The 25,790-nt window shown below is 36.2% G+C and overlaps 1 protein-coding gene across 1 annotated transcript in view; it reads left to right on the top strand.

Annotated features, from left to right (window-relative positions):
• The window catches only part of Tbx18 (T-box transcription factor 18), a 29,080-nt gene extending 6,033 nt beyond the window's left edge, over positions 1–23,047 (top strand). Inside the window, exons 4-8 of the mRNA XM_042672215.1 lie at positions 1,428–1,599; positions 10,750–10,917; positions 14,371–14,435; positions 20,336–20,430; positions 22,323–23,047. Of these exons, the coding sequence (XP_042528149.1) occupies positions 1,428–1,599; positions 10,750–10,917; positions 14,371–14,435; positions 20,336–20,430; positions 22,323–23,047 (1,225 nt within the window). The remainder of the gene's footprint in view (positions 1–1,427; positions 1,600–10,749; positions 10,918–14,370; positions 14,436–20,335; positions 20,431–22,322) is intronic.
• Positions 23,048–25,790: the final 2,743 nt, after the last annotated feature.

The following is a 25,790-nucleotide window of genomic DNA, read 5'->3' as shown; positions in this document are numbered from 1 at the left end:
AGACCTGCAGATCAGAGATCCTAGTTTTTGACTAACATTAATAAATTATCATCTTAATATAGTAAGATTTTCAGATATCACATATTACTTGGAACTTTGTAATTTAACTGTTTTGTTACTATTCAGTTTATTTGACATAAAAATAAAAGAATGGGATATTTTTCTCTTACTTAGAAAAGTAATATTAAACCCAGCCACTTGGGGCTCATGCTGGTAATCCTATCTGCTCAGGAGGTCTGAGATCTGAGAATTGTGGTTCAAAGTTAGCTCAGGCAGAAAGAGACAGACTTTTTTTTTTTTTTTTTAGTCTGGCATGGGACTTGAATATTTAGGGCCTGGTACTGTCCTTAAGCATTATTATTCTTTTTTCTCAGGGCTAGCTTTCTACCACTTTGAGCCATAGCACCACTTCAGGTTTTCTGATGGTCAATTGGAGATGAGAGTCTCCTGGACTTTCTTATCCAGGGGGGCTTCAAAGGTGATCAGCCTCCTGATTAGCTAGGATTACAGACATGAGCCACCAGCAGTTGGCAAGTTTCTGAGACTTTTATCTACAAGTAATGATCAAAAAGCCAAAAGTGGAGTTGTGGCTCAAATAATAGAGTGCCAGTCTTGAGTGATAAACTAAGTGACAGCACACAGCCCTGAGTTCAAGACTCAGTAGTGGCAAAAAACCAAAATAAATAAAAATAAGAATGAAAAGAAAAAGAAAAAAAAAAGGAAAGCAACACTAATTAAATTTGCTATCATTTTCAAAGGGTGAGTTGTACTTTAATTAGTGGTGTTGGAAAAGTATTTTCCAAAAGTTTCTTACAAGAGTAAAGCAAAATAGATTAATAGTAGCTTATATTTTTATAATTATTCAAAAATTTTAAATTAAACTGAATTGTCTTATTCTCAGCTTATAGTGTTAGAGCATTAGGAAAAAATTCTAAGTAATATAAGATAAAACTTTTTTCCCTATAAAAGCATGAAAATGTCCTCTCCTCTGCCTCATCAGCCTGCATATAAATCTAAAATGGGTGATCTTCAAGGAAATTGAATATGTTAAGATACACCTTTCAAATGTTTTAGATTTTCTTACAAGTAGGCTTGCCGATTTCATAGCTTTTTCATATCAATTGAGTATTAAGGTAAAAAAGAGAAAATACAGATGGCAATGCTAATGTAAGTATCATTCCTTAGAATTAAGATACTTGCTTCCCAGGAGGATAATGCACATACTTTTTCACTAAGTCCTTAGTATCTTACCCCCACTATTTCAGAAACATTGAAAAGTGCTTAAAGGCTTATTTCAAGTGTAAAGAGAAAACCAGAGTATTTTAGACTTCTTTTAAAAAGGGTTCACATTGTGTCTGATGCTAGTAACTTGGAAAGTCCAGGAAAAGGATAGTACACATTCTGAGAATCTTTGCTTTGCTTTCTAGGTATGTTTATCACAGCTCTAAATGGATGGTGGCAGGTAATGCCGACTCCCCCGTACCACCTAGGGTGTATATTCATCCAGACTCACCTGCCTCTGGGGAGACTTGGATGAGACAAGTGATCAGTTTCGATAAGCTGAAGCTCACCAACAATGAACTCGATGACCAAGGCCATGTGAGTACAGCACCCCTCTAATACACTACCATTAAGATGGCACAGATGTCTGGGACACTTCTGAGATCACACTGTTGCTTTCTTGTTGATCAGCACGTACAATACATCCTGATAATCAAGGTCATATTTGCATCAAAGAATATGCTGAAGTATCCTATGAAGCAATTAATAGGTTAAAGTTTTATTTTGCATTAATGTTGGATGGAAGAGCACAAGGCAGGGATCTTTCTTTAAAACTAAAACATTTGTGTCAGATCCCATGAGGTGCTAATTATTATACTCTAAAAATGCTTGGGAGTTGGGTAAACAGGGGTAATGATTTATTGTATCCTCTGTGCATCTAGCTCCTTTTCCCAGCTGAGGCTCATGCTTCTCAGTAATGACCCGAGCTTAGGCTGTGTATTCCATCTGCAAGCTCCCAATTGTTTTGTAATGACATCTAATGTGTCAAAGTATTGTTACAACAATAATTCCTTTTATTCCTAAAACTGCTGAAATCTGATACTAAAGTCCAAGTTCAGCCATTCAAACAATGTTATTATTTTTTTTAACATTTTATTAATAACATTTTATTAATAATAAAATTTTGCATAGTGCTGTTGTTGTTGTTAGTCATTGGCTTGAACTCAGGTCCTGGGCACCATCTCTGAGCTTTTTGCTCAAGGCCTAGTGCTCTACCATTTTGAGTCACAGTGCTCTCTTCAAGCATATTGCTTTTAGGTGAGGTTTTTGCTTTAGTATTTTAATAAATAACTGGCTATATGCTGATTTCCATAGTGTGTTAAAGTTTTTGTTGTTTGAGAGTTTTGATTGAAACAGGGCTGACATACCTTTTGCTTTTTAAAATAAATTAATTAATTGTGCTGATTTTGGAGCTTGAACTCAAAGCCTTAACAGTCTTACTTTGCTTTTTGCTCAATGCTGGTGCTCAGACCACTCAAACCTCATCTGCACTCTTAGCTTTTAATGGTTAATTGAGTTGCTTGAACCTTGATCCTAAGACTTCAGCTTCTTAGCTAGGATTATAGATATGAAGGACCTTTTAAATACCTGTTAAAGAAAACAACGTACCCAAAAGGGCTACCAATTTATTTGTTCTTTTCTTAAAAAGGTGACGTGAACTGTTTGTGAGTAATTTTTTTTTTTTTTTGGTCATGCTGGGATTCGACATCACACTTGCTCTATTACTTGACCCAGCCATGAGTAAATTTTTATAAACAAAGGTATATCATGAGAGTATCTTAAGTACTTTACCTTGAAGAAGACCTTTGACTACTTAATTTTGACTGGAACACAAATGCAACATCTAGATTTTTTAATTAATTAATTAACTTATTTTTTGCCAGTCCTAAGGCTTGAACTCAGGGCTTGGGCACTGTACCTGAGCTTCTTTTGCTCAAGGCTAGCACTCTACCACTTGAGTCACTGTTTCACTTCCTTCTTTTTCTGTTTATGTGGTACTGAGGAATAGAACCCAGGGCTTCATGCACGTTAGGCAAGCACTCTATCGCTAAGCCACATTCTGAGCCCCAAAGTCTAGATTGTTAAGCTACATCTAATAAAATTTCACATAAGATTACCTTGGTTTAATTGTTACCTTTTATAATTTTTTAAAATGTTCAGAATACTAGTGCTTGAACTCAGACCCTTTCACTTGGTAGCCAGTGACTTGAGCCAAGTACCTAGACTTCTGTTGTATCTCTATGTTTATTTTTATAGTCTCATGTACTCAAATTATAACAATTATTTTTCGGTTCGATTCACTGAGAGAACACTGGTTTCTCCTTTCTTATTGAGGGCTGATTGAAATGTTGGAGTTATTCTTTTTTTTAATAGGAAGTTTTAGATTAAATTCCACTTGGAATTGCTTATTTACAAAAAAATATAGTACGCCTGTAATTATAGCTACTCAGGAGGCTGAGATCTGAGGATTATAGTGTGATCTCTTTACCATTAGACCAGGCAGTAAAGTTAATTATTTCTAGTTAACCACCAAAAAGCTGCAAGTGGAGCTGGGGCTCAATGGTAGAGTGCTAGTCTTGAGCAAAAAAGCTCAAAAAGAGCATTCATGCCATCAGTTTTAGCCCTCGGCTAAAACCATTATATATTTATGCATAATACAGTTTAAGAATACAGCTTTAAAATATACATTGGCATGAAATTATTACATGGCATTTGTTTAAAACATAGAAGTACAGTTACAAATTGAAAGTTAATTGCTTATGCAGTTACAAAGTGAAAGTTAATTGCTTGAACCTAATGAAAATATATTACTATTAGGAAAATCAGAAATAGCAGAAAATAAGCAAAATCTAGACAACAAAAATCCAGACAAAGGTGAAAAGTTTCTCTTCAGATTGTGACAGATGCGTTAGTCTAGTAAAGAGATGTAATTCATATGGGGAACGAGGAGGGCTATTTTTGTGCCATCTGGAAGCAAAGAAATGAAATGCCTTTGTGAATGTAAAAATGTATCGATCAGTTGATACCAGAGAAGAATATAAAAGGGGAAAAGGCTCCTTTCCATTGTTTATTAAAACAAAATATTTTTGTAAACTTTGTAAAATGTGATCTAACCGAGATGAAAAGAGAAGGAAAGGTGCACAAATTCCCATGTCCTGGGCAGGATCTTATTTCAGCAAGAAAGATGGGGAAAGCTTAGAGTCGTCTGTTGTGTTTATTTAATTTGATGGCCCTAAATGGACTGTATCAGAGATTAGGAATTTCTTTGTAACTCTGTTGTTTGTGACAATATCTAAGAGGACATATTACCATTGTGATGGGACTTTCTAATTCAACCACCTCTTTCCTGACAGAGACCTCTCAGGGACTTACCCCTTTGCTATCCTTCAATCTCCTAACTAGAGAAAGTTACTGTAGCCTCTAATAAAAATTGTGGACTCAATCCTACTTCTGTGGTTTATGTCTGTAAGCTTACCTACTCAAGAGGCCGAGATCTGTTGATTGCAGTTCCAAGCCAACTCATATAGACATCTGAGAGACTCTAAATCCAGTATATCCAGTTAATCAGCAAAAAGCTGAAAGTGGAGACATGGTTTAAATGGCAGAAGTGAAGACGTTGAGCTGGAATGTGAGGCTGGGAGTTCAAGCCCTAGTGCTGGCACAAGAAAAACAATTATGGGCTCTACTGAGAAATAATTTTCGAAAGTGTTTCCCTACAATTTTGTCCTCTCAGTTCCTGTTTAACTGTGCTAAAGATGTGGGAGTGGGTAGCATTGTGATTGGAAAACTTCATGTTGATCTGCGACTTGATTTTACTTATTGTTTATTATTTTTTATTTATGGGAAAAATTTTTTTGGGGGGAGGTTAGGTGTTTTTTCTTGCAGGGAGAGCAGAATTGGAGACTGAATTTAGGGTCTTTCACTTGCAATGCAAATGCTCTGCCACTTGAGTTATGCCTCCACCCCCTTCTCCTATTGGTTATTTTCAAGGTAGTGTCTCACTTGAGGTCTAGACCATACTAGGCTGAGTTTCTCCTACTAGTCCCTCCCTATGTTGCTGGGTTAACAGGCACATTTGTTGAGATGGAGTCTCAATGACTTTTATGCCCAAGTTGCTTTCAAACTGAGTTCCCCTGATCTCTGCTAGGTCTACAGGCTCCAGCAACCACACTTGGTTTCTATTTTTTAATTATTTTATTAGCATATATTATATTGTACAAAATGAGGGGTTTCATTGTGACATTTTCATACTGAGTGTAATGTACTTTGATAATATTTCCTTCTTTTTATTCTGTCTCTCCCCCACAAACCTTTATACAAAACTTTTTCCTTGCAATGCTTTTTTAAAAAATTGAGTAATAAAGTGATTGAAAAGATGAACTATTTTTCAGGCTAGATATAGATCTCGTAGATCCAAGTGAGACAGAGATGATGTGCCATTATGTTTGTTTCCAAAGATTATTGTTCAGAAATGTGTACTGGAGAGAATACAGAGTAGACCTGTCCTCTATCTTTGAAATTGGTGAAAGCATTCGCCGCAGCGATCTGATCTTGATCATTGCAGAATGTATAGTCAACTCTATGCTAGCAATTTATAGTAGTTCACTGGGCAGCATTATGATTGGAAAACTTCATGTAGACCCTGGGACTTGACTTTATTATTTTTTATTTACAGGGAAGTTTTTTTTTGTCCTCTGAATGACAGCATTTATAGATAAGACCATCTCCCTGCAAGAGCATTTACAAGGAAATGATGAACCTTGAGCCTCAGCAGCACTTGCACCCACAGTACTAGAAGGGAGCCTTGCTAGTCAGCCACACTCATTTCCAATTTCAAGAGTGGTTGCCAAAGTCCTTTGACACAAAAATGCAAACTGATGGAAGGAACTTCCAATGGCTTAGAAATATAGCACATTTATTCTAATTTGGGGAAGTTACTGGGCCTGTCACTTCTAATCTTTCAGGCTTGGTTTTCTCATGTGTTATATTGGATTCTTAAAACTTTTGAGTGAATCAGGGTAGCTGATAAACTATAAAGTTTGCATCTACAGATGCTTTATATGCAATATCACCCATAAAGCAAAAACAAGCTACTACACTAAGACGCAAGAAGTTAAGTCTTTTCTGTTCCTTATAAGTCCTTTGCTTGACTTATCCCAACATGGGAATTTAGGTCATCTGGAGGCAAGAAACAGCTGCCTGTTGGTCAAACTTCAGGTATTTTCAATACATCTAATTAGAAATAAATAATGCTGGTCTTAGATCTAGCTTTTACTTTATCTTACTTGTAACACTAGGGATCTAGCCCAGGGCAAGGGTTCTACATTGAGCTACACCTCTACACCCTCAAATCTAGTCTTCAAAGTAGAAAAATGTGGTAAAACACTTTGTGCTTTTCTACATGTGTCATTGTGACAATGCTACTCAGTAGCATTGAACAAAAGAAAAAAAAACAGCTTTACCTAAACAGAACAAAGAAAATAGATCATGGATATCAGATAGAATTATTATTTTCAGCTGTGCATGTTATTATTATTGTGGTCAATGATAAATAAAGCCAATGATTCTCCATACCTGCATGTTTTACGAAATATACAAATTGGCTATTCATTATTTTGTTTGCTAATTCATTAAAAATCAAATATTACTAATTGAACTAAAATTGTACTCACTACTTTATGAAATTGTAACACATCTGCATAACACCTTACTGCGAATAAAATTATATTGATAAAAGTATTAGTGTCATATAAAGAACTGAACCTTGTTCAGCAGTATCTGAAACATTCTAGTGATACAGTATATTATTATAGAAATACTGAAAATCAATTTTTTAGGATTTCTTTGTTATTAGTATACATTATATGAGAGGAAGTGTTCATATGACATTTCTATGCATATTTCCTATGTTTTTAACCTACTTATCACTCTCCCTTTCTCCTCTACCTAGAACAATTGAAATTTTTGTTTTATTTTCATACATTCAAACCATCTACTTCCATCTTATTTGTGCTTTTTATTCTTCTTGTTAGCCCAGCCTTCTCTCATTAGTACCCCTCTACCTTAAAAAATCTTTAGACCGCTATCGCAATTATTCCCTAATAAACAGACATAGGCATACATCAGCTAGTTCTGCATTATACTCCACTGTGCCCAGCCTAAAGTTATTTCTCAGATAGGATAAAAATATAAAATTAAAATGCATATAACTATTTGGAGACATTACCGTGAATACCCATTCTTCATAAAATAAAAATCTACTTTTTGTTGACTAGTAAACAGAAAACCCATATAAAATTTTTTTCCCTCATTTCAAGTCAGTTTATTCTAGTGCTCTGAAATATGCTATGTATTAAATTTGTGATAGGTCAAGTGGCTTCTCTTCAGTTTTTCTTAGGCTCTGCAATTCATTTTTTAAAGGAATGGAGACTATGAGAATTTATAGATGCTATTATTTGATTTGTTTATCGGCAAAACTTTGTCCCTTCGCTTGAGAAGAGGGAGAGGCCAAGTGTTCTCTCAAACTTTGATACCAATTTTCTAAAGAGGGATTAGTTAGGAAATGAAAACAGAGGGAAAAAGCTGAATTAGCATGAACAGTTATTGGTACAAAATATATCTTGTGCTGTTTTCTGTTCATACTTAAAATGATTTGCTGAAGTAAAAACTTACTATAATAATAATTTGGAAAAAATACTCATATAATTCTATCATAGATTTTCACATGGTGACCGAGACACAAGTTCAGCCTTAATTAACTGCCTGTATAGGTTGTGAACCATCTTTTTGGTTCATTTGCTGGGCTTGGCCAGCTCTGCGATGTAAGATGTGAGAAAACCGGTTGGGGGCTAAGTGAGCTGGCCTTCAGATTGAGGATGTAGAAATCCCTTTTTCTGTAGACTTTAGCTTCTCCATTTGTAATTTGGGGTAAGAATGCCAGTTTTATGAGACTTAGAAATGTAAACATTATTATCATCTTGCATTTTGGAAAAGGAAAGGGACACAGACATATTACTAGAGAGCAGGGAGCAGACCTCTGCTTCCTCCCTGGATGCTATCCTTCCACAGCAGAACTTAAAATAAAGCTCCTGGCTGAGGGCTGGCTCAGGCCTATAATCCTAGCTACTTGGAAGGCTGATTTCTGCCAAAAAGCCAAAAATGGGGTTGTCACTTAAAAGTGGTAGAGAACTAACTTTGAGCACAAAAACTCCGGGACAGTGCCCAAGCCTTGAGTTCAAGCCCCTGGGGTAAAAAACTAACTGGAAGATATTTTGCAACACTGCTGAGATATTAGGATTTCAAGGATATAAACTTAGTATTTGATTAGTAGAAAAAAGCCACTAGCAATCATATACTGAGGAAGGAAGAGAAAAAGACATTCTGTGTTCACTGAAAATCTGTTTAGAAAATGCTTATGGTTATAATTAATTGTTAGCATTAAATTTTGATTTGCTGGGCTGGGAAGTTGACTCAGTGGTAGAGCGCTTGCCTTGCATGCCTGAGGCCCTGAGTTCGATTCCTCAGCACCACATAAGCAAAAAGAAAAAAGCCGGAAGTGGTGCTGTGGCTCAAGTGGTAGAGTGCTAGCCTTGAGCTGAAGAGCTGAGGGACAGCACCCAGGCCCAGAGTTCAGGCCCCACGACCGGACCCAAAAAAAAAAAAAAAAATTTTGATTTGCTTTCATCTGACTTACAGCAAGACATATGCTATGACCTAGTGCAAGGCAAACATAAAGCTAACAAAATGTTTTTTTAAATACCACTTATCTTACCACAAGCATCACACTCTAAGCCTTATAATTTTACTTATTTAAAAAAATTGATTCAAATCTTTAAATTGATTTCATAAGTCCTTCATGCATCATTGAAATTTTGCTCTTAGGCCTAGAAAGAAAGAGGTTTTCTTAAAGATTGTTCAAGTGTGTGTGTGCGTGTGTGTGTGTGTGTGTGTGTGTGTGTGTGTGTGTGTGTGTGTGTGTGTGTGTGTACACGCAGGTGATGATGAGGATTATTGCCCCTTTATACCTTTTCCTCATCGTTTTACTTCCACCTTTGGAAACATGTCTATTAGATATATTATCCAGGAATTTCTTCTACTGTCAGAAAGAAAACTTTCCATGCAAAAAAAATGTGACTACAGTGTTACTAGCAGAGGCTACAGACAGCCTCTGTGTGTCAGCAAACACTCTCCAGGCATAGGACTGTTTGAGTTTGGATTGACTGAAGGTTCTGAATTTAACATATTACACTGCCCACCTCCAGAACATGAAGCAAATCAACCACCAACTTTGTAGTATCTAAAAACCTGACTTCAAATCTTATATCTCAGGAATGTTAGAAATTTGTTATTTAAAGTAATTTCAGAAACCTGAATTTAGAACTCCAGCAGCAAATAGATAATACCACTGGGTGAACCTATTTTATCCCCTCTGCCGGCTTCAGCTTTAAAAGCATTAACACATAAAAAGAAGGGAAATAAAACACCTTTAGTCACAGATTTTTAAAAGTAATCACTGTTCAGACCTTTGTACGAGTCCTTTCAACTCTATTTTAATGTAGTCACGATGTATTTGTAAACTTGTCTGGGTCCTATTTACTTTTTATTTTATGATTAAAAAGAAATGTTTAATTATGTGGTTGAAAAATTCCCGAATAGTGTATTAGCAACAGCTCAGGACTACTACCCATAGTGTGAATGTTCTTTTATCTAACTCACGTTGGGCATATATACATGGCTTTTAACTTACAACAATTAAAAAGTTATATGCTACACATTTTCATGACTTCTGAATTTGATCAATTTTAAGAGTGAAATTTTTTAGTAGAAAAGAGTTAAACTGTATCATGGATTCCCACAGCAAAATCTGAGAGGGCAGCTTTTCCTATGCTCCAGTCTGAGTTTTGAAGAAGCCTTATGTTAGAGGATGGATATTGTGCTCTTCTGGCAAATCAGAGACTCTGCAAGCCACATACAAGGCAGATACTAACGTGTCTTTAAATTTAGCTTTGCCCTTGAGTGGACTTGTACAGTCACACATAAAAGATGAATTCCCTGTGAAGAAATCCATAAAGCAGCATTTATTTTTGAAAGATCTATTTGATAGTATTTAAATAATGATTTAAATCTTTTTTTCTTTCATTGTTTTTAAATGTATGATTCAATTTGGTAAGTACAATTTTTATAAATTTAGTCGTGTTTTCAGCAACAAAAATTAGCATTGAAGTCTCATGATTGTAGCCAAAGTTTCATTAAAATAGTGTTTTTTGTTTCGTATTTTTACAAACAACCTCTTAGTCCTCTCTCACTGTTTTGATGTATTTTATTAAAGTAGTGCTTCTGGCCAGGCACTGGAGGGGGGTGTTCAGATTTATAGCTCTAATTATGCAGGAGGTTGACATCCAGAGGATCACTGTTAAAGGCCAACCCTGGTTGAAAAGTCTAAGGGACTCCCATCTCCAATTACTAAAAAGCCCGCAAAAAGGCATGGCTCAAGTAGTAGCATATCAGCCAAATAAGCAATATTTCAAAGCCTAGAGTTTCACACCTTTGATACTGGAGAAAGGGAGAAGGTACTTTGCAAAAGTTCAGTTCCAGCAGAAACTTATTTTGCATGGTAAATATCTAGTCATACTATGAAGATTAAGGAGAGGTTCCTGATTAAATCTGAGTTTTCTTTCCTTGATACAGATTATCCTTCATTCTATGCACAAATACCAACCTCGAGTACATGTGATCCGTAAAGACTGTGGAGATGATCTTTCTCCCATTAAGCCTGTTCCATCCGGCGAGGGAGTGAAGGTGTTCTCCTTCCCAGAAACTGTCTTCACCACTGTCACCGCCTACCAGAATCAGCAGGTATTGTTTCCAGGGACCTTTCTATACTTTTCAGGTGTGAATGGAAAGCTCATTATCTCTGTATCTAAATGTTAAGAATTATTATTTATCATTTATCATATGTAACATCCAGGATGTGTGTGTTTGTGTGTATACAAAAACAATTCTTTATCCATCATTCCCAAAATACTGCTGTGATGTCTTATGGCTGACAGAATTTGTTTACTTTGTATTCCAAGAGACAGTAATCAAAACTCGAAAACATGTCTATTGTGAGATGGGAGTTAACCATAATAACATGTGATTTAGTTTTAAAACTGTAACCAGTGAATTATGAGAACTGTATTAGCATTTATCGTAAAGCCAGGGCATTGTCCCTGAACTTCTTTTGCTCAAGGCTAGTGTTTTACCACTTGAAACACAGCTCCACTTCTGGCTTTTTCTGTTTGTTTGTTTTATTCCTTTTAGTGATTAATTGGAGATAAGTCTCACTGGCTTTTCTGCCCAGGCTGGCTTTGAGCTACAATCCTCAGATATCAGCCTCCTGAGTAGCTAGAATTATAGGTATGAGCCACAGGTTGCCTGGATTTTATGTCCATCCCCCACCCCCATTTTTTAAAAGTACTAAAATAACTTTTTCTTGTGAGCCATGCTTTAAGATGTGATGGAAATTGTTTGTGTTACCGTCAGAGACCAGCAATTGTGAAGGAATCCTTTCTTAGAGTTAGAAATAGGTTGACAAGTAAAATATTTCTTTTCTATGTTAGTAAATAGTTGTACTTCTTTAAGGCTCTTTTATATGAAGTTGAATTGAAAGCACATATTTAATCCATGGAATTCTAGCCAGTTTTCAAAAGAAAGCTCTATAGTGAGGACTGATATGTTCTGTGTTAGGTTTATTACTGTTGAATTTTAGTGGTTAAACCAATTGTCTTAGGTTTCCTCTTCTTTTTACTTTTGTGTATATTGCAGTTAACCTTTTTTTCTCTATCAGTGTGGTATCTGCTATTTGTAAAGTTATGGGATATGAGAATCTATCCTATGTAATAACTTTAAAGAGTCTCTTCTCATCCTGTAGAGACAGTCCCATAAGTAAAGCCCCTCTACCATATAGTCCTTAGGAAGGAATGTGAAGAATAAACTGTAGAAGGTCTAGAGAAATGTAGGCTGATATTCTTAAAAAACATTGCAGGTCAATATGACTGTTATAAAATGTTATTGCACGAAGAGAATATAGTGTAGACTTTTAGTATGGTTTTAATCAATTTAGTTAATCACCTGTCTCCCTCATTGTTATGCTATGTGTATTTTCCTCACCATCAGTAATATAGTAGGCCTAATGCACTGAATTCTTGGCACATATTAGTGTTTTATATCTGTTACAGACACTAACAAGTTAATTAAGAGAGTGAATAAATTAGGAAATTAATAACAATAAAGCATGATCAATTCACTTATTACCCAGATACCATCTTTAAAAACTTGGGGAAAATTGGTAAAGCTCACCTGGTTGTAAACAGCCTGTACTCTGCAGCCTGGTTCTCATAGCATTTCTTTTGGCTAGTATCCATTTGACCTTAGGAAGGTCACTCTTAAAGCCTCATTTTAAGAGAAAACAAGGGAGTGATAGCCATGCACATAATTCTAAGTAAATGATAGGCATAAAAATTAGTATAGTATAATTTAATCTTCATTTAATACATGTGGTGATGTTAATATGAGATATATTTCTGATGGCAATTAAGATATATCTCTGTTTAGACAGGCACTGTTATATATTCTTTACTCTTCTATAAACATTTCAAGTTGTTTAGTATTATTTGAATATCACTGAATTCAACAGAGAATTGAGTTGTAATGAAAAATTCCCTTCAATGAGAGGATGGCCGACATAGTGAATTAATTAGCAAACTCATTATATTCTTTATAATGTAGTTCAGTGCACATACCAAGATGATGTCATATGGAGCACATGTGTCTCAAGTGTTGGAAGTCTGATTGGAGGATGACTGGGAGTGTGCACAGCAGGCTAGGGAAACTCCAGAGAGGGCTGCCTTCTTTGCCATGTTGCTATATGGCACATCTCATCCTTAGCCAAGATATAAATATATTCACTATATCTAGTATATGTCTGAGTCAAGCAGAAAAGGTCAAATAAGGTAGTGTTAGGGAAATGAACCCTAAGATATGTATTCAAATGTTTTTTTTCTTTCATGCGATTGTTTCTAACGCATTTATAAGATTATTTCTTTGTTGCTATGTATGTCCCTCCCCCACAGTATAACCCCTCCTTTCACTGTATTTGATGTCGGTATAATTTGTGGAGGGGAAGGGGAAAAACAAGTCGTTTAAATAGGGATACAGGTGGACCCATTGCAACAATGAGATGTACAAGTCCTTATGTCAAAAATGAACTTTACAACTTTGGTGCGGGGGTGGGGGTGGGGGGAGGATGGGATGGGAAGGGGAACAAAAGAGGAGGCTACAATGCTTGATAAGAAATGTACTCATTATCTTGTCCATGTAATTGAAACCCCTCTCTACAGTATTTTCACAATAAAAAATAAATATATTCACTAATAATTTTTTAGATTTCATTAACACAAAGAATTTAGAAGGCAAAGCATAATACACTGCTAAAAAATAGATTGGACAAAGTAGAGGTCTGGGTAAGAAACAGATAGGATGTTATTTATTAGTGCTGAGTTCAGGATGGTATCAATAAAAACAAAAATTAACAGAGATAATGAGAACATTTGTAAAAATCCCTCCTTGTCCTCAAATTGGTTTTAGTGGGAAAGAGGTTGGTTATGAGTCAACAAATGGTAACTCTAGTTAAAATTAAAACATCATTATTTCTCCTACAAGGAACTAATTCCAGTAGAAGCTTTCAGTAGTGGTTATCTCTGGCTAGATATTCACTGTAATTCAGTGAGCAAGTTAGGACTACACAAGTAAGAGATAAAAGAATAACACTTTCAGATGGGAGCCCTGAGGAGATTAAAGGAGAGGCAAAGAAAAATACAGAGGCAAAAAGTAAAATGGGGATAGGCAACACTTAATTCTGAAGGAAAGACCTCAGAGGAACTTAACATTGAAGCTTATGAATGGCTGAGAAGTGGATGCTTTTGGACATTGCTTGTACCCCTAGTGTGATAGGATCAGTTTTGAATTACATCACAGAGTTAAAGGGAATGTCTTCATTTCTGAGAGAATGGTCCAACCTTGGACAAACTGACAACAGACAATTCAAAATCATTTTTTTGAGTACTATAAAAAGCAAACAACACCTTTATTTTTGGAGATTAAATGGGAATAAGAGAGTATTTCATAGCAAATGATTTCTGGAAAGTTGTTTGAGCTTTACTGCTAGACTCTTTACTGCTACACATGGAGGAATGCAATTGTCTCTGCTGGTTATAATCCTGTGACGTTTATGTAAGATTTGATATGACCGTGTTTCCTACTTTGCAGATTACTCGCCTTAAGATAGACAGGAATCCGTTTGCCAAAGGCTTCCGAGACTCTGGGAGAAACAGGTATGTAGCAAAGAAATGCACTTTACTTATTAAAAGTAAGGTTTAATATTTTATTGTGAATTTTCCACTCAAGCTAAAAGTTTAAATTTATCAACAGGACTTTAAATTGCTGAGGAGAATTTTAAATTGTCTAACACTGTTGTGTGGAGTGTGATGGTGTGTCTTGCCCTAGTTCATGCATGAGCTTTCATGCATGATGCTTGGGTGGAAGTATAAGGTCTTGGGGTACATAGCGTATGTTGTTTCTTAAGGGGCCTTGAAGAATCCTGCCCTTTCAGGCTCAGGGGCCCAGCATTCCAAGTCAGTGTCCTTTCTGCCTCTGCTGTTGGTTTAGAATTTCCTTAGTGATGGCACAACTGTCTATTGATTCTGTCTGGGGAGCATGATGAAGAGTCTCTTGTTAACTAATATTTCCAGCTGGATCATGAAAGTACTTCCAATGGCCAAGAAAACTGATATTCTTTAGTTTTCAAATTTGTTTTGGCTCTGCTGGCAGCTACAAACTCGTTTCTTTTCTCTGTGTTCTGTTTTACAGTGTTCCTACTAAACAGAGCGCTACAATAATGACTGCCACTCTATTAGTTTTATCAAAAAGCAAATAATCTAGTCTGTGTACCAAGGGCTTTCAAATGTATTAATATATGATTCTATTCCAATACAGTGCAACAAATCATTTCTAAAGTGACTTAGTAAAACAGAGTAATAATAGACAAACATTCTCTAAATGCCTTATCAGGCCAAGACTGATTTAAATGTTTTACAAAGCATATTATTTTTTTTAAAGTAGTGTTTGAAGTTTTTATTACCTTCTGCTCGAAGTTATTTCTCCACGTCTCAGTTTGTCTACATGAAATGAAAATATCCAATTAATTTAAAGACAATTAAATTTGAAATTTTAGGGAACAACAGGTAGGCAATAAGACTAGAGACTTAGCTCTTTCAGAGCTAGACCATTTTCAGATATATTCAGTTTCTTTTGGAGACATATGTCATCTTTATATGCCATTGCATTGCTTAAACAGCATGCTGTATAAGGACTAAAATACAACTACTAAAAGCTAGCAACAGGATTGTGAGTTGGAGTCTGGCCACATAACAAGACTCTGTCAAAAAAAGCTCCCAAGAACTCCTTTCTCATATGCAACTAAAAAGGCATTAAGAGTAGAAGGATCTTAAACGTAGTGCAGTGGATCAGTAAGACTGCCAAACAGGAGAGCTTTCCCCTGAGATTATTCCTCTTGTAGGAAGCTATGCAATTATTTTTTAACATACACAGATTGTCTCCTATGTTGAAATTATTTTGTGTTACTTTGAGATGTCTGTTTTAGTATGGAGAGAAACTTGCTTGACTTTTGTTATGTTGCATTAGCTACTGGTTAACTAGCTTTTCAGAACAGTTTCTGGACTTGATTGCAAATGAAACTGTAATTTAGAAACCTTATCTGATCATTTAACCTAGAGAGGTAGCTGAAGGGAATTTTTTAGGCTAACTCCTTTGCTACCTTGACAAATGCTTTGGTAGAATATGACTTTGATTTTATCAGAATAGAATTTTTCCATTTGAGAGTCAGAGTCTTAGCCTGGTTTCCATTTATCAAGCAGAAGTAGCACTTACTAGAACTCACAGGAACTGCCAGAAGGCAACACTCAGGTTTTGAGAAAGCATACACCAAACTGTCCATAGCTTCAGCAAAAGTCTTACTGCTGTTCTTACTGGAAATCTCCCGGCTTGGATACCATCAGTTCATTTATGAAACATTGAATTCAAAATGCACTTAAGGTATATTTTAGATAATAACAGTGATGGAGACTTCTACAAATAAAAATGAGGTGATAGATACATGTGACATATTTAGGGGAAGAATTCTTAGATGGGGCAGCAAAGCTAAAAGACATTGGTTATTTAAATTTAGTCAATGAAAAGATCAGTAGCATCAGTGATAATAAGTGGCAGTTGATTTTTCCTGTTATTTGGTAAGGTGAGGTTAAAAGAATACTAGATTTGATAAAGGTATTTCTTTCCCTTTGGATTTTTTTGGAATGTGGAGGCATGGCATCCAGTGGTGATTGCTATTATTTCTTGCCTGACTCTACTAAAACTTGTGATGTCTTGAAAGACACCATTCTTAGTGACTAAACATTAACAATTTAACCTACTGCTATTAAAAATTTTAAATTTAATTTTAAATTTATATTTGATGTGATGTATATTGTGAATGCCCTGATTTCATCATTAAACAATAAATGCATATATCAAAACATGTACACAGCACACATACAATGATGTATTAATTGAAAAGAAAATGAATATCATAATTATTTTAAAAACTTGTAATATTTTAATAAACAGATAGCGATGAGTTATGATTAACACTCTTTTAAAATTTGAACTTTTTATTTTCCAAATACTTAAACAGTATATTATTATAGGTGAAGTATATCTATAGCAGCTTTCTTGCTAGTGAAATAATGTTTCAATGATTTTCCCTCACGAAATAAATAATTTTTCTTGCATATTGATGAGATCTTCACTGGTTACTATAGAATGCTAAATGTTTATAAATCAATATTCTGTTAAAAGCTCTGATCTAAACATCTTTGATAAATACACAATACAAATATATAGAGAGAAAATTTTGTCAGTTTCTTAAACATTCTGAACTCATATATTGTTTTCACTTTTTAAAAAAGCCTGAGTTATATGTATGAGTCAGTTAAGGATGCAGTGGTTTGGAGAATATAAAAAGACACAATATTTCTTTTATAAATTAAATAGAAAAGGAAAGTCCATGAGAAAAAGTTTATAATATTTATTACTCAAGAATCTGTTATGCAGTTTTAATTGCTTTTTAAAGCAAGATTCTGTTTTTATTTTTCCTTCTGAAGGAAATAAATTGAGCATGACATGAAAAGAACATGGAATTGGGATGGTTCAAACTTTATAAAACAATTTTCCTTAATTAAAAATTATCCTTTCCTGGCTATTTATGACTCTGCAGCCTATTTTATACGAATCAGTAGCTTCGGCCCTTAAAAGCTCTCCTGCAAGACATTTGCTATGTGAGAGCGAATTTATGTGCTGAGAATAGTTTCATTCTTCAGTTGGGCCTTAGGTTTGACCCTATAAAATTTTTTACTCAGGAAGGTACAAAAATTTCTTCTCTTTAAATACTTCAGGAAAAACATAACCATTTTACTAAATAAACTCGGCCATTTGATAGCATAAATTAGGGTGGTGATAAAATGTGGAAGTTGTTCAAAGCACCTTGTATAAATTATCGCCTTGGCTGCTCTCCTGCAGGAGGTGCCTTTCATCTCTTCTTTAACTAGATGGAGAAAAGTCTCCATTACTGGAGCAAATGAAGGCTTTTTAAACAAAAGTCCAGATTCAGCTAATAAATATTTTATAACTGTTTCCTGCAAAATATCTGAAATCCTTTCTGGAACTAGGAGTGTGAAAAAGCAGCCTTGGGAAAAATATCAATAGCTCCAGATCAGATCATTTGTGGATATATCACCCTCAGATCATCTCTTTAAGCCTAGGCTTTTATATTTGTGATGCTTAAAGAATTGCCTCAATTTGTTTTATGTATTTGAAGCATAATAAAGTTTATACTGCTTCAGCAAATGAGCAGCATTGAGCATCCCTATTAATAAATTTCTTATTTCAGTAGACTCTTGCTAATTATGTTTATCAACTGCCCTCATGACTGCTCTGTGACTATTTTGATTACCGTTAGTATTTCAAAGTACCATTATTGAAATTCATTGCGATAATAAAAGAGAATTCTTATCAATCTGTGTACTAACATTCTTTTCTATCAAAAATCTTATTTCTAGGAAGACATAAAAATGTATTTTTTTATAATATAAATAAGAATGATCAGCTAAATAGCACCTAGCATTCATTAATTCAGTGAGAAATACAACCCTTAGGGAACATGCTATATATTGAGACTGACATGGTACACCAAACTAGCCAGAAGTGGATTCTTCAGTGCACAGAAGATTATGGAGTGGCATGATCTTGGATTGGACTTGTAGCTTAATTATAGATAAGATGTCATTTGGGGGAAAAATCACTTAGAATTAAATAAAATAACTTTAGAGCTAGAAAAGGTTTCCAAGCCTCTTTGTCTATTCTTTGTAGGAAACTGAAGTCTTGGAGGTTAAGAAATTTACTTAACATCACAGAGTAAATTTGAGTAACTTACACTCACAACTCAGTACTTGTGATTTTAGTGTCCATACTATTGAATAATCCACTTGGTGACACATTGACTATATATCAGAACCAGATTATGTCCTTCGAGGCAGTCCAGGTAAAACAGGTGTAGGTCTACTCTGTGCCCTGCCCTCCTTTGGCAGCCACATGGTTGCATTTGAGGTAGGTCACAACACTTCTTTGAGCTGTGACTGAGGAGATGAGTCAGGTACTCTGTGGAAACATGAGAGGATATGTTCATGCATGCTAACCTATATAAGCACACACATAGCTGTCATTAGGATGAAATAATACTCCGTATTAAGGGAGGACATAAATAAATTAAATAAATAAACTGATATTATACCCAGCATATTCTGAGTATAAGCCCTCAGCACAATTGGATGTGGTGACACATTCCTGTAATCCCAGATCTCAGGAATCTGAGGCAAGAGGATCACAAATTCAGTTCCAGCCTGTTCTACTTAGTGAGACCTTGTCTTATAGTACCACAAAACCAAACAAAGCAACAACTCTTGGCATATTAGGACAACTATGTCTAATAGTTTTATCTGTACATATCACTTTTCTACTGTTTGGAGAGTTTATTTGTCATGTTTTATAGATGATATGACTCAGGAAGTTTCAGAGTTCATGATTAGAGGCATTAGAGAATCTAGAGGAGATAGCACCTGAATTGAAATTATTAAGAGTATCTGATAATCATAAGAAATGACTAAAGTAGTATTGGATACCACAGAAAGCAGGCATTTCTTTCAATTTTTTTTTCAGTACTAGAGATGAACCTGAAGTATTGTGTGTACACACTAGGCAGGTACTCTGCTACTGAGCTATACCTCCCCTGCCCCACCTCTTATAGTACTATATTGAATTTAAGAAAGCTGAGATGATTGAGAGGCGCTGAGGTCTCAGTCTTTTCTTGAGAATGGCTAGGGGTATAAATGACCTCAATTCCAGAACCTACAGCAGTTTATTACCTGATATAAAGAAAGAAAGACTGAGTCTCTTCATTTAAATCTCTTTTTATAAGCATTTAGAGTAGTTGCTTTTATTTTAGTACATATATATTCCCCTTTAAAAGTATTTATTCATTAAGCATGTTGGGACTTTACAATAATGTGTGATGTTAATACTAACTCCAGGCACAAAATAATCCTATGAGATCATCTTCCAGCTAGTTTGGCCTGTGGTGGAGATTGTGTCCCTGAGCAGAATTCAGACTTCCTTTCTACTCCACCCCTGAGCTGGCAGCTGAAGTACTGCATGAGGGGCCGAAATGCCTCTTAGGGTTTTATGGGAGTATGCTTTTGTAGCAACCATCTTGCTCAGTCAGGGGAAGAAGTCCTGTGAAAGGAGGCGGGGTGAGCTCCAGATCACAGCAGAACCTTGGCCTCACACCAGCCCAGGTAGACTCTCCTTTTGGCTCCTTATCACGAAGGGACGTTTTGCATCCTTCAAGTTGGCTTAGATCCTCCAGTGCATTAGCCATCTTTAGAGATGTTCTCTCATATTTTTCTGTTTTGCTGGTGGCACATTCCTATTCTGCCATTGTGGGGCTACTCTCAACACTGGTGGTGTTTTCTGAGATGTTTATTACTGGTGAAGGCTGCAGCTGCTCCTAACTAGCCTTGTTTGTCTTCCCCTCCCCACCCCCCATCCTGACTGTGCTGTTTAGAATGGGGCTGGAAGCCCTGGTGGAGTCATATGCATTCTGGCGACCTTCACTACGGACTCTCACCTTTGAAGATATCCCTGGAATTCCCAAACAAGGTAATTCATAAAATCTCCTGGTCATAAAGGCAGCCAATTCCTGCCTAAAGGCTCAAGCACTACAAAATACATACTTGATATACATCTGTAACAGTGACCTCATCACCAGCATTTTTTCTTCCTCAAGATATATTTCTTTTCTGTATGGCTATGGAGACAGCTCATGAAAAACAGTTGTCAGGTTTAAGTTACATCTTTGATGTTTCAGATTATATGTATGTTTCATAACCTTCCCTCACTCTGAAATCACCTATTAATTAGAGATGGACTAGGGTCCGTCAGGCCAAGTGTAGTTCTTAAGAAGTTGCAGATACTGGTTCCAATCCACCCCTGCATAAGGCTTTTTTAATTTTTTTTATAAGCAGAATAGCCTCTATAGCTTCTTGACAGGGTTCTGTCATTGGGTCTATGATGAGAAAATTGGGCAGCTCTTTTGGATTCATTTATTTCTGACTATTTCCCATAAGCCCAGAACTTGTGTTTCCTCAGAGAAGGAGGAAGCACCTTTCTTCTGGTCTGCTCTGTGTAGGACTCCCAGCTTGCTCCAGAGGGCAGGTTCTTTACCAGGAACCTTCCAGATTCTAGAGACTTGCACACGCTGGGTTTTAGATTATTATCACTGGTTGTATTGGGCTTTTAGATTATTGTAAGAAGCTATGTAACATATTGTTTCTAAAGCAATGATAGCTTTACAACCTATCCAGCCCTTTGGATTCTCCTCTCCCCTTTGTTTCCTGAGAGTTGCAAACATCAATCTGCCAGCCAGTATAGAGAGGTAGAATCAGGGACCGTCACTATTATTGATTGGACAAAGGATTAACTACCCTCTTAGTTTCACAACACTGTTTATTTGCTGAACCTTTGCTGTTACGTTAGCATGTGGTTCACCAACCTGTTTTCTGGTTGTAAATGAGATTTTTGAGGATCTAGACTATTGCTTTCTTACATAGCTGAGACCTGAGTGGTATAGTCAGGATGGACCCAAGCTTCAGTGAAAAGCAAATATGGTTGCTGTAGGAAGTGCCTTGGACCAGTTCTGCTCTTTCCTTTGAATTACTCCTTTTACTTTGTAAGATCCAGAAAGGGCTTCGCTGAAAACAAGGATAAAACATGGGTATAAAAGAATTGCTTATTACAGGAGAGTTTCAGTGGCTTGTGCCTATAATCCTATCTATTTAGGAGACAGAGAACAGGAAGATTCTACATCAAGGATAGCCTAAGCTGAAAAGTTTGAGAGACCCTTTCTTTACTCATAGTGGGACGTCATGACCAAGCTACATAGTAGGCTGAAATTAGGAGAATGGTGGTACTAGGCCAGCCTGGGCAGAAAAGACCATGAAACTCCATCTTTATGAAAGGGGATCTGGATGTGGTGGCATATTCCTGGACAGCCTATAATGGTCAGATTGCAGCTCACACTCATGACTGGTTGGAAAGAAAGATCTTATCCCAAAAATAACTAATAAAAAATAGGCCTGGAGGTGTATCCCACCAGGCTAATGAAGAATGAGGTACTGAGTGCCTCTGAAAATATGGCTTATTAAATTTGGGGAGCAAGGAATCAAATCAAATTAATATTTTATAAAGTTTCTGGTATATTCAATATTTGCAATACTTATTACAGCAAATAAGAAAACTCTGGGAAAGCTAGTTGAGAGAGAATGTCCAGAAGGTCTAGCAGTAGTGTCTTATTTTTGTCTAACACAAAACTACTCGTTTGCTAAGAAGATAATTGCCTTTAAATTGTTTTTTCAATCTGAATTCAATGACATTATAAATGCATAGAACACTGAGACCATCTCCTTTCCATCTTCATAGCCTCCCCTTGCCACAAGCTATATTTACCATGCATTCACTAAAGATGATTCTTTATGTCTCACCTTCTTTTATAGGCAATGCAAGTTCCTCCACTTTGCTTCAAGGTACTGGGAATGGTGTTCCAGCCACGCACCCTCACCTTTTGTCTGGCTCCTCGTGTTCCTCTCCTGCCTTCCATCTGGGGCCCAACACCAGCCAGCTATGTAGTCTGGCCCCAGCTGACTATTCTGCCTGTGCCCGCTCAGGCCTCACCCTCAACCGGTACAGCACATCATTGGCAGAGACATACAACAGGCTCACCAACCAGACCAGCGAGACCTTTGCCCCGCCAAGGACTCCCTCCTATGTGGGTGTGAGCAGCAGCACCTCCATGAACATGTCCATGAGTGGCACTGATGGGGATGCCTTTAGCTGTCCACAGACCAGTTTGTCTATGCAGATTTCAGGGATGTCTCCCCAGCTCCAATACATCATGCCGTCACCCTCCAGCAACACCTTTGCTCCTAACCAGACCCATCAGGGTTCCTATAACACTTTCAGGTTACACAGCCCCTGTGCCTTGTATGGATATAACTTCTCCACATCCCCCAAACTGGCTGCCAGTCCTGAGAAAATTGTCTCTTCCCAAGGAAGTTTCTTGGGGTCCTCACCGAGTGGGACCATGACTGATCGGCAGATGTTGCCCCCTGTGGAAGGAGTGCACCTGCTTAGCAGCGGGGGTCAGCAGAGTTTCTTTGACTCCAGGACCCTTGGAAGCTTAACTCTGTCATCATCTCAAGTATCTGCACATATGGTCTGATGAAGCCTTGAAGTTACACTACATTTGAATCCAGTGTATTTTCTTAGTTCTTGTTTTGCCAAGCAATATGGAAAGAAATGATCTCTAGCTTGTAAAATGTGCATACAATAGAAATTGAAGGCTCACAAAAGTTTTTGACTTTCTCAAGGTGAGATTGTAATTATCTATGGTAAATGTGTACACTGTATATACATCACAGATAGTGTGTTGAAGCTTTTCCCCTGTCTGTTTTATCCAGTTGTATAGAGTATTGGTGCACATAGTCTGCTTAGCTAAAATTTCAGACTTTCAAAAATAGAATTCAAACTTAAAACTTGCCAGTGATACTAAGCAAAGACTTGTACTTAATTTATCGGAAATGTGCTCTAAATGGTTTCATAATTGAGTATTGATGACCAACATGTAGATATCTGTGATTTTTGTTATTCTTGGACATAGTATGAAAACCTGCAAAAGCTCATTATCTTAGTATTAGTTATGAGGTATTTGTAATCATGAAGGATTAGTTTTGTATTTCTGCTTATTCTTATTTACCACAGATTTATAGACTTAAGGTCTATAACAATTCATAACACAATTTTTATTTTCTTTCTGAAGGTAGGCAGAAGTTTATGACTTTTTTCACTTTCTGTTGGACGTAGAAATCCTTATTCATCTTCAGAGAATAAATTTCTAATATTTTGGATTTTTTGCTCATTTTACTTATCATGTAGGCTATTAAAACATGTTCTGTAAACATTAAAAAAAATTTTAACCAGAGAAGGGGTATATGATAATGAATAATGGCAAGAAGTAAATAAATCCTCCTCAGATTGTTTGATTCCAGTGAGAAATGTTTTAAGTCCAGAGTAATAATATTGTCAACTATCTTTTGTGTTTTTATGAAGCATGGTTTTCCAGTTAGGGTAAATTTCCTCTTGATTTAAGTTTCCTGAGCCATGAGAAAGGAAAAGGCATTATGCTACTTATTTATGTCTCATAACTCCTGTAGATTGAAACATTTCCTTCTCCTTATCTCTCTGACTTTTTCTTAAATGGACAGATCTTAGGCCTTTATGGTGTTAACACTGCAAGGAATTCCAGAGGGTTATCTCCAGCAATCTGTCTTATGGGGTTGTAGTCAAAGGCCAAAGCCCATTACTATAAAGACTCTCTTGGAGGATTGAGGAGGAAGATACTAATTATGATAAAGGAACTATAAAACTTTTAACCCCAATAGCATTTTTAACCTCGGAACCGAAGAAATAAAAAACAGCATTACTCTTTAAAAGTTCCTGAAAAATGCATACATGGCTTACAAGTACAAACCAAGAAAGTTTATTAGCATATTAGGAATAAAATAGAAAGGCCAAGAATGCTTGAGGAGGTGCTTTGCCCTTCTGTTGAGAAAGTGAAATGATGTGTCTGCCATCTACTTATTACCATTTCATATATTTGACAAATGGAATGTGATGTCTTTTGCTTACCATAATAGCTTTAACTTATTCCTAGTTTAGTGGGAAAAGAGTATCAGTCCTGATTTACTGGTTTACTTAACAATACCATTGTTATATGAATTTAAGGGAATACTCGTGAAAAGAATTTATGCAGGGAGAGTCTGTTTCTAGATATTGGCAATTCATAAATACTTGATTTGAATATCAAGTATTCATTTTAAAATTTAAAATTAATAGGAAGAAATATTTGAAATAGGTAGAGCTATGTAAGATTTTTGAGTCCACCCCAGCCATGGTGCTTGCAGTAATAATTTTAAGGAGGATAATTTTCCATCTTGAGAAAGCATGCAAAACAGTACCCTATACTGACAAACATTAGTAAGTAGAGAATTTCCCCTTTTGCTATTAGTAATTTGAGATGACACTACACAAAATGAGTAGAATTCTTTTATCAATCTTTTTTGGTAAAATTTACCAATATTGAACAAATGCTGTTTTCTTAGATTTTACTGTAAATAATCACCACGTCACTTGAAAGGTTAACCTTTTATTGTCGTATGACATACATGCGTTGATAATTATAATTATGTCTGTATTTTATTAAAAAGTACTTAAGAAAATTATATTAAAATGTGTTATTAAACACTTATGATTTGTTAAGATTATTATTTTAGGTGTCTGTAAATACCATTTCAAAAATAAGTGCACGTGCATACCTCAAACTCCAATTCTGTATTTCTCTATTACAAAGCTGAGAGAAAATGGGTCTGTTGCTTGTTTTTCATGTGTTAAATATAATTTGTTGGTGTATTGACCATGTCATTGAAGATGAAGGCCTTGACAAGTGTTGAGCACAGGACAATTTGGTCATGAGTGGAGGGAGGGGTAGATGTTTGGTTTCAGGTCCAGGAGAGAAAGGCAGGAATATAAGAATGAACTGCCTGCACTGTTGACCAGTGATGACAGATTAGTTCGAGGCTCCTTGGCTGGAAAACATTCCAAGGGACATTGAGATGAGATGAGGTTGCTGCTATCAAGACCAGTCAGATTCTGAAAATTAACACTTGCTTCCATACAAGCTCCTTCACAAAGGTCAACAGCTTTTCACAAGTGGGGCACCCAGTTGCTGACCCCTGATTTCTGGAATGCAGGGGGTCATGACATGTTGGTGGCTGTCAGGGGAGAGGCAGTGTAGCCTATACTCGGAAGACACAACTTTCTATGTGAATTGGTAAAATTTTGAGAAGAAACCTCACATCGAAAATTCAAATAACTCTTCCTTCTGCTCCAGGCTTAAATAAATAGCA

The sequence above is a fragment of the Dipodomys spectabilis genome, unplaced genomic scaffold (genome assembly GCF_019054845.1).
Source record: "Dipodomys spectabilis isolate Male_0828 unplaced genomic scaffold, ASM1905484v1 ptg000684l, whole genome shotgun sequence".
NCBI lineage: Eukaryota > Metazoa > Chordata > Mammalia > Rodentia > Heteromyidae > Dipodomys > Dipodomys spectabilis.
Note: the sequence above shows the minus strand (reverse complement) of the source record. Positions and strands in the feature narration are given on the sequence as shown.